The following is a 16,411-nucleotide window of genomic DNA, read 5'->3' on the forward strand; positions in this document are numbered from 1 at the left end:
AAATCGGTCTTGTTTTTCGTCTGATTCTTATGAAATGCTCAGAAGAAGGGGTCATGAGCAGGCTTGGTTTTAATGGTTCACTTGGTGTAGAGACTGGGAACCAGTGATAACGGGCTTCACCAGACCTGAAGAACCCAGGTGTAAAGGGTCCTGTTGGTGGTTCAGCGCTGGGTCCTGGAATGCTTTACTTTAACTTCTCCCTCCGCGCCATTAATTTTGCTCTCCAAGCTCGTTTTTGTTATGTGGTTTTTGCCAGAAGGGACGTTTCGTGCTGTTCTTTTTTTGGTTCTTCATCTTCACTTTGTCCACTCAGTCCGGCCTGTTGTAAATTAGGTGACTCATATTGTGATGAACAGAAAAAAGATGTTTCAAATGTCTGGTGTGAGACAGACTTGTTTTGTGTTGCTTCATTAACAAAGCGGGTTCCAGTCATTTTTATTTTTATCTTTCCCCACTTCACTCATCTCATCTCGCAAATAAAAAGCTGTCGAGCTTGTCAGACGCTGTTGTTTCAGTTCATTTTATTTTGTATAGCCCAAAATCACAAATTACAAACTCCCCTCAGAGGGCTTTACAACCTGTACACATACGACATCCCTGACCTTTGACCTCGCATCGGATCAGGAAAAACTCCCAAAAAATCAGAAAAAAACATTTCTGGGGGTAAAAAATGGAGGAAGAGAGGAGGGGGGGGGGGGCATCAGCGGGGCCATGGCAGGAGGCCGACCAATGAGGTAGGAGGCATCAGCAAAGGAGGCTGGGCCAATGAGGAAGGAGATCAGGCCAAGGGGCAGGGTGCAGGAAGCAGGGGCAAGGAATCAGGGGGGGGCAGGGGCAGCTTCAGACACAGCCAGGTCCAATGGACCCTATGAGGCGAGAAGGCACAAAGACTACGTGGAAAAAGTAGAGTTAGTAATATGAAATAAGGGAGATGTAAAGAGGAGAGAGGAGCTCAGTGTATCCTAAAACGTCCCCCAGCAGCCTATAAGCCTATAGCAGCATATCTAGGGGCTGTGAACCAGAGACAAGATGTGCCTGATTTTTAAAATGTTACGTAGATGCAGAAATGCAGTCCTTGAGATTTGCTTAACGTGGGAGTTAAAGGACAAGTCTCAAAGATAACGCTGAGATTCTTTACAGTGGTGTTGGATGCCAGGGCAATGCCATCTACAGAAACCACATCACCAGATAATTGATCTCTGAGGTGTTCCGTTTTGTCTGAGTTTAACATCAGGAAGTTGCAGGTCATCCATGTTTTTATGTCTTTAAGACCTGCTTGAATTTTAGCGAGCTGGTTGGTCTCTTCTGGTTTGATCGATAGATATAATTGAGTATCATCTGCATAACAATGAACGTTTATGGAGTGTTTCCTGACTGTTTGGCACTAAGCACCTCATTCCTCTGCTCTTTGGTGGTTAATGTCGGTTGGTTTTACTGGCTTGGGTTTCGTTTCTTCACCACCACCCCCCCCTCCCATGTGGTTTGTGCTAGTTGGCCGTCTTCCTCTCAGTTACCCCACCCCTCCTCTGTGGTTGCTGTGGTGTAGGGAGAGGCGGGTCTGGCTGGGTTTATGCTTCAGCCCGGACTCGACTCCAACCGCCCTCACGCTGATGAATGAGCCTGGGAGGATTACAGAGGCTGGGAACACTGGGACAGGTTGTGTTTTACTGGATGGGCTGCTCCCTGCTTTTTATTTTTGTTGAAAATACAGGTTTTTTGTTTCAAATTCCTTGTTTTACATTTTCTTGTCAGTACCTGATGCCGTCCTGTTGTTCTTTTGAAGGACTTTTTAAAGTCCAAAAACAGCACAGAGGTTTGTGGTGGAGCCGCCCGCTGGAATCGATGCTTCAGAGCTCAAATAGCTGAGTGTACTGGTGTGTCACTGTTCTCACGGAGCTGGCTCGAACACATGAGGACACAGACTGTATACACACACACACACACACACACATCAAATGAAAGTCCAAGCAGTGAGTAAGATGTGAGTCAGAGGTCAGACTGGATGCCAAGATCAGACAAGCTCAAGACTTCTGCCCAGAACGAACCCGTCGACTCCATGACAAAAGAGTCTCAGACTGCAGGGGGGAGGGGGGCGAAAGTGGGAAACAATGGTGAAATAGAAGAAACACAGAGAGAGAATGATGGTGGGTGAGGGAAGAATGCAAGAAAGGAAAGATTGATAAAAGGGGGAGGAGTTGGGAAAGTAGCAACAACAAAAAAGGGAGAGAAAGAGGAGAAGATGGAGAGTGTGTGTGTGTGTGCGTGTGCGTGTGCGTGCGCGTGCGCGTGCGTGTGCTCAGCATACCCACAAAGAGATCACTGTACGCAGGGACACCAGAGTCTCAACACTCATCTTTTTTTGTGTTTCTTGAAGCTTCTTCTCTGGAGAAATCCTCCGGCGCAGGCTCACCCAACATGGAGTTTGACCTGTGCCGCCCTCTGCTGGTGGACACGCGTTCTAACAGTCAGAATAATGCCCAGTCAGCGGGATCTGTGTCTTGGAACATTACTATCTTCAGTGTTAATAGGACAAATGGGCACTGAGGAGTGCATCACAATATTAGATAGCAACAAGTAGTAGTATTAAATGAGGGACCAATATATTGTAACTTTAGTATTTATTTCTGGTTTGATTCCATGTTTTATTATTTTAAACTATTGTATTTTGTCACCTTTTATTGTTTGAAAGTCTCACTCTCAACATGTGAATTAGATGCACGAGTACGTATGATGTATATAGCTTTGATATATTATTTTACCACAATCCCAATGATTGAAATCTTTTTCGTTTTTTTTCAATCTTCATCTTGTAAACTTCATCATGCTCTTTTGAGCCCACATCTCTTCTTGGACATGTCCGATGCTAACCCCCCCCCCCCCCCTCCCTTTTTGTGTGTTTGTGCAGCTGAACTGGAGTTTGTTCAGATCGTCATCATCATCGTGGTGATGACAGTGATGGTGGTCGTGATCATCTGCCTGCTCAACCACTACAAGCTCTCCACCTGGTCCTTCATAACGCGGCAGAGCCAGGCCCGCAGGCACGACCATGCCCTGCAGCAGGTTAGTAGTGAACAAAAAGATACCGTTGTTTTTGGGTTGTATTTCCTTGTTCCCCCCCACCCCCCCTGCATGAGTGAGTCAGCCTGTCCGTCTGCTCTCGCTGTGACAGTACACTTCTTTTATTTTCCCCGACGCAAGAGCAACACAGTGCACCAGTTTGTGAGCTCCCCCTCCCCCAACTGTTCAGGTGAACTCGCTGAATTGGTGCTTCAGAGCCAGCCTCTGTCGAGCCTTGATGTTTAATTCACCACGGTCTAGACAGCCAGCCAGCCCCCCTCCCGCACTGTGGGACAAACGCACTCAAACACGAACAAACCTGGTCACAAGAATGCGATCCGTAATGCAGAATCATTGGTCCGTTGACACGCGGCTCCGAGACCAGGATCTGAAGAAGCCCGATGAAAGCTTGATCTCTTTCAATCCCGCGAACGACCCCTCGTCGCCTCCTTTCTCTTGTCTCAATCCGTGCTCCGATAAAAAATAAGAAAATGCTCGAAATGCAACATCAGAAAGCAACAAAGGGCGGCGGAGGGATGTGGCCTTCCTTGACTCGGACACGTCCCAGGACTCGGACACGCCAGTCTTCCTTTTTCATGTGCCTTTTCTTTTCCCTCACGAAAATATTGTCGACTGTGCCCCCTTTTAGAAAAGTCAAATGCAGAAGAAGGTAAACGGCAATTATTTGATAGCCGTGTGTCTTCGCTGTGGCTTTCATCCTGCCTTTCTCTTTTAAGACGGCCGCCTTTTGTTGTCCCAGCTCCCAGACGGGGGCGAGATTCTGCGTTTGAAGCCATCGGGCGTTTCTCAGCATTTGTGTTTCATCTTCTGTGTCCTCCTCCAAGTTGTTTCTCTTCAGGTGTTTGTTTTTTTTAAAGAAGAAAGTTTGTATCGTCTCATCAAAAAAAAAAGCGCCTCAGACGTCACAAAGGAAGCAGTAATGTGTGTTGATTTCTAAACAAAGAGAAAGGAATCCAACATGAGTGATTCCTCATATTTGTTAGAAACATGAATATGTGGGAAGCACGTCAGACTCAAAGACCCATCTTAAAGCCACCTGGGAGCTCCTCACAGCCTCATTGTCTCTTGTTTCTGTCTCGATGTGTAGGACGGGTGTCTGTGGCCTTCAGACAGCAGCTCTCGACAAGGTGCCTCAGAGGTAAGACCACCACCACCCTCACCCGCTGTTTAACTCAAGCCTACAGCTACACACACATCTCGATAATGACATGTACAGCCCCGTGACAGCAGCTGTAGAACTGTGTCCTCTTTCCTCTTCGCGGGGTGAAGCTGATGCTTGTGTGTCCTCTGCTTATCCAATGTCTTTTTCTTTGTGGAAGTCGAAGAGTATTTTTTCCTGTGGGGTCAGCCTACAGGGTCACCTTTGCTCTGTGTACCAGCGGAGACAACTTCCCTTCCACTGAGTCTGTAGCTCCACTTTTGTCATAAATCAAGAGACATTTTCTGCAATGTTTTTCCAAAAAGTTCAATACATCTTCAGCCGTGTCTTTGCTTGAGACGTATTCCTTAGCTGCTTGCACATCGTAATGTCAGTGTTTCTCCCTGAAAGCGAGACGAGCCAACCGACCAAGTCACATGACTTTCACTCAAAGCTTTATTTTGTTGATGCTGTATTTCAGTATTCATAGATCAATGTCAGATAATGGTGGTAACTGTGGGACAATTACCATGAGCACATTTCTCATAACTCTGATGCTACTGGGATTACTTCCTCTGTGGCGTCACTGAACAGGTTCAATATGTTCAGTGTGAATCCCTTTTTTTCAGCCTTTGCAAGAAGGTCTTGTTTCTAAGAAATCTACATATAAAGCATGTGGAAATGACTTTAAGATGATACATGGCTACAGTAGCACAGCTAACACCGTGTGACATTCCCAGGCAGCGTGGAGTGGAAGTATAGACGATAGAGACGGAAACTAAAAGGAACACAACGGAGAGAGAGATGGCTCTCTTTTGGCGCGTTGTCTTGCTGGCCAGCGGGTGGCACGTTTGCGTGGGCGGAAAAAAAAAGGGGGGGAACGTTTGCACCAAAACAAGCTCGGGAAAACAAAAATCCGCTTTAGTTTGGAGAAAAGATGGGAGACGGCGGGTGAAGGGAGGCAGAAGAGGGACACGCAGCCAATGAGTGGCTGATAGATGCAGGGAAGTGTGTGTGTGCGTGTGTTTCTGTGTGTGTGTGTCATTAATCAGCAACACCCCCTGACACTGTCTAGACAGCCGTCTGCTCCGCTGCTCTGCTCCCCCTATCAGCGATACACCTTTTCCCCCCTCCCTCTGTCTGTCTGGCTTCGTACTTTTTCTTTCTGTCTTTATCTTTCCAGCTCTCTTTCCCCTTCTTTATCGTCCACGTCTCTTTCTTCTTTCTGCTCCCTCTCTCTCCCTCTCTCCTTATCTCAGTAGCCTTTCTTTTTATTCCTTTCAGTTGCACTTTCTCTCTCCGTCTCTCCATTTCAATTGCCCTGATCCTCTACCCCCCCCCCCCCCCTCCTCTTTTCCTCCAGTCTGTTCTCTTCATCCATGCTGCCTTGTCAGTGGGGGTTGACTATTAGAGCCACAGTCGCTAATTGAAATGGGTTCCCTCTGATAATGACTTGCACAACAGTAGAGCTGTGTTGAAAAGAGGGAATAGATCCTCTCAGTCTCCGTCTGGAGCTAATTGAGGTGAAGATCTCTGACAAAGGCCTCACGAGGAACCAATACGTTGGAGGTTGTCTGGCTTTTCTTTCTTTCACTGTAATTACACGGTTATGTCTTTAATAATTCATTGGGGATACATCGAGGAGTGCTGTTGCTGCAACAGGATCATCATTCATTGGAATGTGTGTGCATTTGTGTGTACAAATGTATATAGTGTGTGTGTATGTACAGTATATGTATATATATATATTTATATGCGGATATGAATGTGTATATATGTATATACTTTATATGTGTGTGTTTATTTATATATATATATATATATATATATATATATATATATATATATATATATATGTATGTACATGTGTGTGTATATATGAATGTATATATATGTGTGTGTGTGTGTGTATATGAATGTGTGTGTATATATGTGTGTGTGTGTGTGTGTGTGTGTGTGTATACTACTCACTGCATTCAACATCAGTTTATTTGATATGAATGCATTTCCCATATAGTATGCGTGTTCATACGGTAAAACTCCCTCTCTGTCCTCCTCCTCTCAGGTGTTGTACGCTCCCCAGGCCAGGGATCGCTTCACCGCTCCCTCCTTCATGCAGCGCGACCGCTTCAGTCGCTTTCAGCCCACCTACCCTTACCTGCAGCACCAGATCGACCTGCCGCCCACCATCTCGCTGTCGGACGGCGAGGAGCCGCCGCCCTATCAGGGGCCCTGCACCCTGCAGCTCCGCGACCCCGAGCAGCAGATGGAGCTCAACCGCGAGTCTGTGAGGGCGCCGCCCAACCGGACCATCTACGACAGTGACTTGATCGACATGGGGGGAGGCGGCTGCCTGTCAGGGGTTGGGGGAGGAGGGGCAGGAATGGGAGGAGGTGGCGGCCCGAGGCCGCCAAGCAGTAACTCGGGCATCAGCGCGGCCAACTCCAGCAGCCACGGGCGCATGGAGGGCCCCCCGCCGGCGTACAGCGAGGTGATGGGCCACTACCCCGGCTCGGCGTTCTTTCTACACCAGCACAGCAATAACCAGAGGGTGGGGGGGCCGGGGAGCAGGACGATCCAGCAGCAGAGCCAATCAGAAAGCACAATAGTACCTGCCAAGGCCAAGGACGGCCAGCCGGAGGACCTGGTGTGAAGAGAAGGGTTGGGGGGGGCGCCCACCCCAGACTGAAATCTGCCTCTCCTCTTCACCCCTGATCCCCTGTAAGCAATGGTCTCTCTGTCGCGCTCTCTCTCTCCACACTCCCATGCACAATTTAATATCCACCATAGAGACAACAAGGAAACAGGAACAAGAGTTTGTTTTTTTCCAATGAAAGTCATTCAAGCAGCTGCCACTGCGGGGCAGATGTCTGCACTGCATGGAGAGTTTTTCCCCTCGACATGAGAAAGAAACTGCGAACACAGATTGAAACAATTTGCGCTTTTTTATTTTCTTGTGTCCCCGGGGAACTGAGGATGATGTTTTTTTTTCGGACCGGGATCTGTGCACAAAGCGAACACTGAGAATCAAGAACTTAGAGAACACAGCAAACCCAAATCTTAGTGCCAAGGTTCACGAGGAAGCAAAGTGTGCGGGGGGGAGGGTGGGGGGGGATTAAAAACACACACACACAAAAAAGAAAAGTTATCTAAAAGTTGCACTATCTTTTTGTTGTAAAAGAGAAGAGGGAAATTATGCTATGTGATGATAATGATGTGTCTGTTTTTCTCCTTTTTTTTGATTTTTTTTTGGTCCTTTTCATGAATGGATTGACTGACTGAACGTTGCCTCCAAAGTCGTTTAAACAGTTGGAAGCAAAGAAAACAAAAAAAACAACAACAAGTATTATAAGCTTATGTCCTTCCGTTTTTTGAAAACAGCAAGAAGTCCTCGTACCCAGCCTACAGCATCTCTGCTTACAGCACAGTGAGACTTAGTAAGAGAACCTGGTGTTCCAATATCTGGAGAGGGTTTCCCGAACCAGATCAGTTCCTGAGCTCTCACAAAGAACGAGAGCTGCTCGGCGAGATCCGACACGCTCCGTGCTACAAATCAAGTTAAGCAAGAACAACATAACTCCATAACAGTAAAAAAAAACATATCTAAGTGTCCATCCAGCAGCGTGATCACAGCAGACCTTCTTCAACTCTGTCCCCCCGACCTCTGAGCACCTTGACACTTCCTCTTTCCTGCGTCCTCCTCGTCGTCGTCCCCCCCACCCCCCACCACCACCTCATCTCCTCTCACCGCTCATCTCGACATGCACAGTTCATTCTGCCAACAGCCACCCTGAACACAAACTCCCTGCCGCCATGACAGCGAAACACATAAAAAAAGAAGTCTTCACGTTTCTAAAGCCACACACACACACACACACACACACACACACACACACACACACACACACACACACACACACACACACACACACACACACACACACACACACACACACACACACACACACAGACAGACACGCGCGCGCATAAGTAAATCAAATAAAACAAGCCAGGACGACACAAAGTGAAGATTCCTGTCTGCATCCGCCAGCACAGCGACCCGGTTCTTAAGGAGAAACCGTCTGTTGTGGAGGTTAAAGGGCTATGGGTCCGTTTTTTTTGTAAAAGAAAAAAAACCTTTTTGAAAATTGAGCCTTTTTTCTCTGCTCATCGTTGCCTTCTCTCCTCTGCTCTAGCGCTTCTCTCTGTCTCCCTGATCTCGTTTGCATTCGACACCATCTCCCCCCCCCCCCTCCTCCATCCGCATGCAGAAAAAGTTTTGTTTAAATGATGCAGAGGCCGCCAAGCCCTTTAAAGTGGAGACCTGTGTGTGTGTGTGTTTTTTAGAGATTCAAGGACATATTGGTTAATTAGCACTGCCCATATTATCGCATCATTAGTTGAGCTTTCCTCGAGGCCAGAGATGCATGATGGTTATTGTCCACTCCGGGAGAACTCCACTCCTCTAGATGAGAAAAAACTCAATTTATATTTAAAGAAAAAAGTAATTTCATTAAACACTGTAGTTTTTTTACCAAACGTTACTCAAACAGGAGGAGATGGTGCGTTTGTTGGGGACTATTTTCAGCGGCGCAGTGTTCCACGTTTGGGCATTTTGTGGCAACAGGCTGGTGTGTGTGTGTGTGTGTGTGTGTGTGTTTACTAACGAAGCCGGAGCAGCAGTGTGGAGCTCAGTGGCACAGAAGCATGCATCGGGCATTGATTCACACAGGACTTTGATAAAGAATAACACCAGACAGGTACATTTTAAGCTCTAATTAAATCATTCCATACATGATTTCTTTTAGCCCTGATCTTCACTTGCCGAAGCATTCAGTTCCACTCTGCTGGCACCAGTTGCAGCCGGTGTGAAGTTGCCCAATGCGGACATAAATGAGCATTTGAAGGCATCATGCGATGCTAATGCGGCAACGAGGCCTTAAGCAGAATGAATTTGACTGTGAGCCTGGAAACTGCTTCTTGTAGATGAGACGTAACTAAGTGAGCGGTCCTCGGGCTCCCCTCTGACTTCACACCCGTCACATGACGTGGTGGAGGAGGGAGGAATGAAAAGAAGGTGATAGTCTTTCCGTCAGTTTGAAAGGAAGCCTTCTGATTCCGTTAGCGTCGATGTGTTTGAATGTACTGCACTAGTGTGTGTGTGTGTGTGTGTGTGTGTTGCTACATCGCTGCTGCTATTGCTGTTGCTGCTACTGCTAATATTGTTGCTACTGCTGCTTCTCATGCCCCCACCCCCCCCCTCCCCGCCCTCGACTCATCCAGAACTAAACATCTAGAGAAATCTGCCCCTCTGCAGTCAAAAGCACAAGTTCTGAGGCAAAGCGTGGTCTCGTTTCCTTATGGAAACTATTTTAGTTTCACGCAAAACGCGGGCGAATCGTTGGCGGGTGGATTTGTCCCAACACTTCGGCCTTTGACTGCACAGACCTGCTTTCGAAGCCAGCGTTCTTTTCCTCCTCCTCCTCCTCCTCTTTGTTCTCCTCTCTGTTGTTGGTTCTTTTTCCTCTCTCTGTCCGCGCAGTCATAGCTTGTAAATTGAGGATATAAAGATGAATTTTATGTTTTCTACAAGGAGGTTTTGCATGTTACTATTATGTGAGTAAATAAGGTGCCTAATTGTTCATGTTTGAGCAGACCACACCTCCGTCAAACTGCTGCTTGGAATCCCTCGCAGCCTCTCGCTGTCGGGGCAGAACGGAATCAGTCCGGCGTTCTGTGAAGTCCTGGTCTGGGTCTGGTCTTGGTCTGCGTTTCTCTCTCGCACTCTTAAGCTCCCGCTTGATTACAGACAGAATCTGATCCTGCTATGAAGTGGACAAAAAAAAAAAAACAGGAAAAAAAGCCCACGTTCAATTCAAGCGCCACCTTTTCGGTGCCCCGTCTCCACGTCGACCAAACTCTACCCGTGACTGTTCCGGCGTCTCCGTTGTGCCGCGGCCAGGCGGCTGGAGCCCTTCCAACCAGCAGTTTTTCCAGCGTGTGGAGCAGACATAGGAACCCACACTTGCACTCAAAAAAGCTCCCACCTTCGTTGTGCCTCACTTCCAACGGTGCTTTTTTCAGTAGTCTGTCTTTCTTTGTTTGTTTGTAAGGTGCTGTATATAACTTGAATATATTATGCACATATCCTACCCAATGGGTAGAAACCACACACACAAACATGTTTTGTGAATAATGTAATATAATGTATAGACAATATAAGAATTTTAAGAAGGCAGCATCAAATTTGTCAATGCCTACAGTTAAAAAAACAAAAAACGTGCTTTGTCTTTTTTTTCTTTTTCTTTTTTTTATGAGAAAACCTGGTTTGCAAAGTATGCTTAGAATACACAAATACAAATTACTAATTATGATATTTTGCTATAAATAATAGTCTGTTATGATAAGGATGAGATAACCTCTGTATTAAGGGAGTTGTTGAGAAGATATTATTCACTTGTTTATGGGAATTCCTCATCAAAGAACAAGCTTTTCACAGCGCTTGCCATCGTTTGGGTTTCCGGCTGGTGTCTTTTTTTCTTTTTCACCCCGACCGACTAACAAATGTGTAGTTCTCCTCCACCGATCTTTTAAAGAAAAGCGAAAAGAAGAAAGAAAAAAAAAACCAAGCACTCGTCAGTCGCTGTTTTATGCCACGACTTCAGCCGAGCTACGGTTCGATTTTTATACTCGCTTTGTAAATTGTTGGCGCGAAAAAGCCGAAGTTTTTGGAGGGGGAGGGGCTTCATGACCACTGCACACGAGAGCCGTCAGCGCTTCTGTACTCGTAGATCTTAACCACATGTTACTAGTTACTATTCAGCTGTAATTTTGTAAATCTGCCAAAGTATAAGTGTGAGCTCGCTCGGCGCTGCTTATCGGTTGAAGCATTTCAGAACAGGAAGGAGTGTGAGACGTTCAAGACAACTGGGCCTTCCCCGTTTTGGTCAACTTTTCTCTCTTCTTGTCGTTATTATTTTTTTGATTTTCTACATTTACACGTGTTATATGTGGCACAGTATAACAAACGTTTAATCTGGAGTCATTTCATTACAGTATGTTTCCGAGAATAACTCCACTGTACAGAGCATGCTCATTCTTACCTAGAGACAAGTGTACAGAGCAACGCAACATTTTTCTCTTCAAAGCACCAAATGAGTGGCAGTTGGTTTGGAAAGTCGTCTCTATCGTGACTCTGGCTGGAGCGCCGCTCGGCTCTTCTTCTTAATAGACCTTTTTTTGGATTTCTTCTTCGTTTCCTGCACTAGCTTGAAGAAACTAACTGGGGCTCACTCATTTTTATTTGACTCCTCCCCTCCCCCCCCCCCCCCCCCCCCCCCCCTGCCGCCGCCGCGCACTCCCCCTCCACTTCTCAGAAGTCTGTACTCAACTGCTGACAACAAGTAGCTGTTTTTATCGTTCCAGAATTTAATAATAATAACGATGATGATAATAACGATGATAACGTCTCAACAGTTTGGTATTCTCTCTGTCTCGACGGTTACCACAGGACTGCTTCCATCATGGGTTTTGTATCATCAGTTTGCTTTATTTACAAAAATGAATCATTCTCGTTCCCCCTCCTCCCCCTCTGTGCTGATATATATATATATATATATATATATATATATATATATATATATATATATATATATATATATATATATATATATATATATATATATATATATATATATATATACAAAACGCAGAGGTAAAATTGTTATGTATTTTTGGCCTCTTTTTATTTAAGCAATTGTGATGTAATAGGTTTTAGGCCTAAGGTCTGTTATTGCAATACTTTTACAGAAAAGACGAGAAAAAAAAATCAAAAAATGTTGCTCTAAGTGCTGTTGTAGTCAAAGATTTTATGCTTGTACTTATGCTGTAGTCAAACTGCAGCGTAATGAATAAAACTTTAAAAGTGATTACTCAGGTGTTCTCCCTCTCTTTTTTTCTTCTTCCCTCCCTCCGTCTTATATAGATAATAAGGTTTTGGAACGCGCTCGGCTCTTTTATCCGTCCTCGCACTGATGCAGCCAAACAAGAACGCGAGCGTGGAACTCAAGGCCAGAACACTATGTAACATTTCAAAAATCAGACAAATCTTGTCTCAAAAAGATGCAGAAAAACTGGTTCACGCGTTTGTTACTTCCAGACTAGATTACTGCAACTCCTTATTATCAGGCTGCTCTAATAAGTCTCTTAAATCCCTCCAGTTGATCCAGAATGCTGCAGCTCGTGTACTCACAAAAACTAAGAAAAGAGATCACATGACTCCTGTATTAGCTGCTCTGCACTGGCTCCCTGTAAAATCAAGAATCACATTTAAAATTCTTCTCTTCTCCTCACCTACACAGCCTTGATTGGTGATGCACCATCATATCTTAAGGAGCTTGTAGTACTATATTGCCCCACTAGAGAGCTGCGCTCACTAAATGCGGGGCTACTTGTGGTTCCTAGAGTCCTAAAAAGTAGGATGGGAGCAAGAGCCTTCAGTTATCAAGCTCCTCTGTTATGGAACCAGCTTCCACTTTCAGTCCAGGAGGCAGACACAGTGACCTCATTCAAGAATAGACTTAAGACTTTCCTCTTTAATAGTGCTTATAGTTAGGGCTGAATCAGGTTTGCCCTGGTCGAGCCCCTGCTGCTATAGGCTTATAGGCTGCTGGGGGATGTTTTAGGATACACTGAGCACCTATCTCCTCTTCTCTCTCTCCTTCTGATTGAATTTACATCTCTCCATTGCACCTTACTAACTCTGCAGTCTTTGTGACTTCACGTCTCATAGGGTCCATTGGACCTGGCTGTGTCTGATGCCTCCTGCCATGGCCCTGCTGATGCGCCCTCTACCTCCTTCTGTTTCATGGATTGTGGAGGTCTGGATCGTGGTCCATGCCTACTACTAATTATTCATACATTCTGTCATATTCATTGAATGTGTTGTAATTCTGTAACGCTGTTCATCTGTACACATGACATCTATTGCTTCTATCTATCCGGGGAGAGGGATCCTCCTCTGTTGCTCCCCTGCAACAGAGAAGTTTTCTTCCCTTTTTTCCCCATGTGGTAAGGCAGGCCACAGGCAGCCTGCAATTAAGGACCCAGGCAAAAGGGGCAGAGCTTATAAAAAGGGGTGGCAAGCTCACCTGGGCAGTCAAACACCTGACAGCAGCTGAGGCCAGCCTCGTTGGGGGACGAATTTGGTAAGCTCTCCTTTTGTTTTTGTGCTTATTCTAAAAGCATGATTGTAGAAATATGATATACTCTTTTAAGTTCATGATCGGTGAGGGACGTTAACGTGGAGGAATTGCTTAAGACTCCAGATAACTCACTTGCATGTTTTCCAACTAGTTTCTGTGTTCCATCAATATAGAGGTAGAACTACTCTCCCGATGCATGTTTTTATGAAATGTTTTCGACGCATGTTCCTAATGAAATATTTATGTGCATGTTCCTTTTCTATATTAATGTGTATCTTTTGTTTTTAAAACGGTCCTTGAAGGAGCAACCACTGTTTTTCCCAGGCCTATTATATTTTAGTGTGGATTTTAAGTTGGTCAATTGCATGGGCCTTTTTATGTTTATATTTTAGCTTGTGGGATTTTGTGCTGTGCTGAAGGGGGGACCACAGTGTTAGAGCACCCATATATTTTGCATGGGCATTTTATTATTGTGCCACTTATCGTGTTTGCCGTGAACAGGTACATTTTATTTGGGTTATTGTGATTATTTACTGTTATTTAACTCTGCACTGAACTCAAATCAAATGTAACTTCAAACTTGTATGTATGAAACTATAGTTCTCATCAATAAATCAATAAAACGCTAGCTCTCATGGTGAACGCTAGGGGTCATGGTGAATGCTAGTGCTCATGGTGAATGCTAGTGCTCATGGTGAACACTAGGGGTCATGGTGAACGCTAGTGCTCATGGTGAACACTAGGGGTCATGGTGAACGCTAGGGGTCATGGTGAACGCTAGCTCTTATGATGAACACTAGCGCTCATGGTGAACGCTAGCTCTCATGGTGAACACTAGGGGTCATGGTGAACGCTAGGGGTCATGGTGAACGCTAGCTCTCATGGTGAATGCTAGCTCTCATGGTGAACGCTAGGGGTCATGGTGAACGCTAGCTCTTATGATGAACACTAGCGCTCATGGTGAACGCTAGCTCTCATGGTGAATGCTAGGGGTCATGGTGAATGCTAGCTCTCATGGTGAACACTAGGGGTCAAGGTGAACGCTAGCTCTCATGGTGAATGCTAGGGGTCATGGTGAACGCTAGCTCTCATGGTGAACACTAGGGGTCAAGGTGAACGCTAGCGCTCATGGTGAACGCTAGCTCTCATGGTGAATGCTAGGGGTCATGGTGAACGCTAGCTCTCATGGTGAACACTAGGGGTCAAGGTGAACGCTAGCTCTCATGGTGAACGCTAGCTCTCATGGTGAACGCTAGCTCTCATGGTGAACACTAGGGGTCAAGGTGAACGCTAGCTCTCATGGTGAACGCTAGCTCTCATGGTGAACACTAGGGGTCAAGGTGAACGCTAGCTCTCATGGTGAACGCTAGGGGTCATGGTGAACGCTAGCTCTTATGATGAACACTAGCGCTCATGGTGAACGCTAGCTCTCATGGTGAACGCTAGGGGTCATGGTGAACGCTAGCTCTTATGATGAACACTAGCGCTCATGGTGAACGCTAGCTCTCATGGTGAATGCTAGGGGTCATGGTGAACGCTAGCTCTCATGGTGAACACTAGGGGTCAAGGTGAACGCTAGCTCTCATGGTGAACGCTAGCTCTCATGGTGAACGCTAGCTCTCATGGTGAACACTAGGGGTCAAGGTGAACGCTAGCTCTCATGGTGAACACTAGGGGTCAAGGTGAACGCTAGCTCTCATGGTGAACGCTAGCTCTTATGATGAACACTAGCTCTTATGATGAACACTAGCGCTCATGGTGAACGCTAGCTCTCATGGTGAATGCTAGCTCTCATGGTGAACGCTAGGGGTCATGGTGAACGCTAGCTCTTATGATGAACACTAGCGCTCATGGTGAATGCTAGCTCTCATGGTGAATGCTAGGGGTCATGGTGAACGCTAGCTCTCATGGTGAACACTAGGGGTCAAGGTGAACGCTAGCTCTCATGGTGAACGCTAGGGGTCATGGTGAACGCTAGCTCTTATGATGAACACTAGCGCTCATGGTGAACGCTAGCTCTCATGGTGAATGCTAGGGGTCATGGTGAACGCTAGCTCTCATGGTGAACACTAGGGGTCAAGGTGAACGCTAGCTCTCATGGTGAACGCTAGCTCTCATGGTGAACACTAGGGGTCAAGGTGAACGCTAGCTCTCATGGTGAACGCTAGCTCTCATGGTGAACACTAGGGGTCAAGGTGAACGCTAGCTCTCATGGTGAACGCTAGCTCTCATGGTGAACACTAGGGGTCAAGGTGAACGCTAGCTCTCATGGTGAACGCTAGCTCTTATGATGAACACTAGCGCTCATGGTGAACGCTAGCTCTCATGGTGAACACTAGGGGTCATGGTGAACGCTAGCTCTCATGGTGAATGCTAGCTCTCATGGTGAACGCTAGGGGTCATGGTGAACGCTAGCTCTCATGGTGAATGCTAGCTCTCATGGTGAACGCTAGGGGTCATGGTGAACGCTAGCTCTTATGATGAACACTAGCGCTCATGGTGAACGCTAGCTCTCATGGTGAATGCTAGGGGTCATGGTGAACGCTAGCTCTCATGGTGAACACTAGGGGTCAAGGTGAACGCTAGCTCTCATGGTGAACGCTAGCTCTCATGGTGAACACTAGGGGTCAAGGTGAACGCTAGCTCTCATGGTGAACACTAGGGGTCAAGGTGAACGCTAGCTCTCATGGTGAACGCTAGCTCTTATGATGAACACTAGCTCTTATGATGATCACTAGCGCTCATGGTGAACGCTAGCTCTCATGGTGAATGCTAGCTCTCATGGTGAACGCTAGGGGTCATGGTGAACGCTAGCTCTTATGATGAACACTAGCGCTCATGGTGAACGCTAGCTCTCATGGTGAATGCTAGGGGTCAAGGTGAACGCTAGCTCTCATGGTGAACGCTAGCTCTCATGGTGAACGCTAGCTCTCATGGTGAACACTAGGGGTCAAGGTGAACGCTAGCTCTCATGGTGAACGCTAGCTCTCAT

General features: G+C 46.3%; 1 protein-coding gene across 2 annotated transcripts in view; it reads left to right on the forward strand.

Moving 5' to 3' along the window:
• Positions 1-8,116, forward strand: part of ldlrad4b (low density lipoprotein receptor class A domain containing 4b) — a 31,253-nt gene extending 23,137 nt beyond the window's left edge. Inside the window, exons 1-4 of one of the 2 annotated variants that reach the window (XM_034529127.1) lie at positions 1,550-1,656; positions 2,906-3,060; positions 4,166-4,216; positions 6,282-8,116. In XM_034529127.1, the coding sequence (XP_034385018.1) occupies positions 1,611-1,656; positions 2,906-3,060; positions 4,166-4,216; positions 6,282-6,869 (840 nt within the window). In that variant the 5' untranslated portion in view covers positions 1,550-1,610 and the 3' untranslated portion in view covers positions 6,870-8,116. Of the gene's footprint in view, positions 1-1,549; positions 1,657-2,905; positions 3,061-4,165; positions 4,217-6,281 lie in introns of those variants that run through there. The other variant, XM_034529126.1, reaches the window with a different exon arrangement.
• The last annotated feature ends 8,295 nt before the right edge of the window (positions 8,117-16,411 follow it).

Source organism: Cyclopterus lumpus, chromosome 25 (assembly GCF_009769545.1).
Source record: "Cyclopterus lumpus isolate fCycLum1 chromosome 25, fCycLum1.pri, whole genome shotgun sequence".
In the NCBI taxonomy this organism is placed as follows: Eukaryota; Metazoa; Chordata; class Actinopteri; order Perciformes; family Cyclopteridae; genus Cyclopterus; species Cyclopterus lumpus.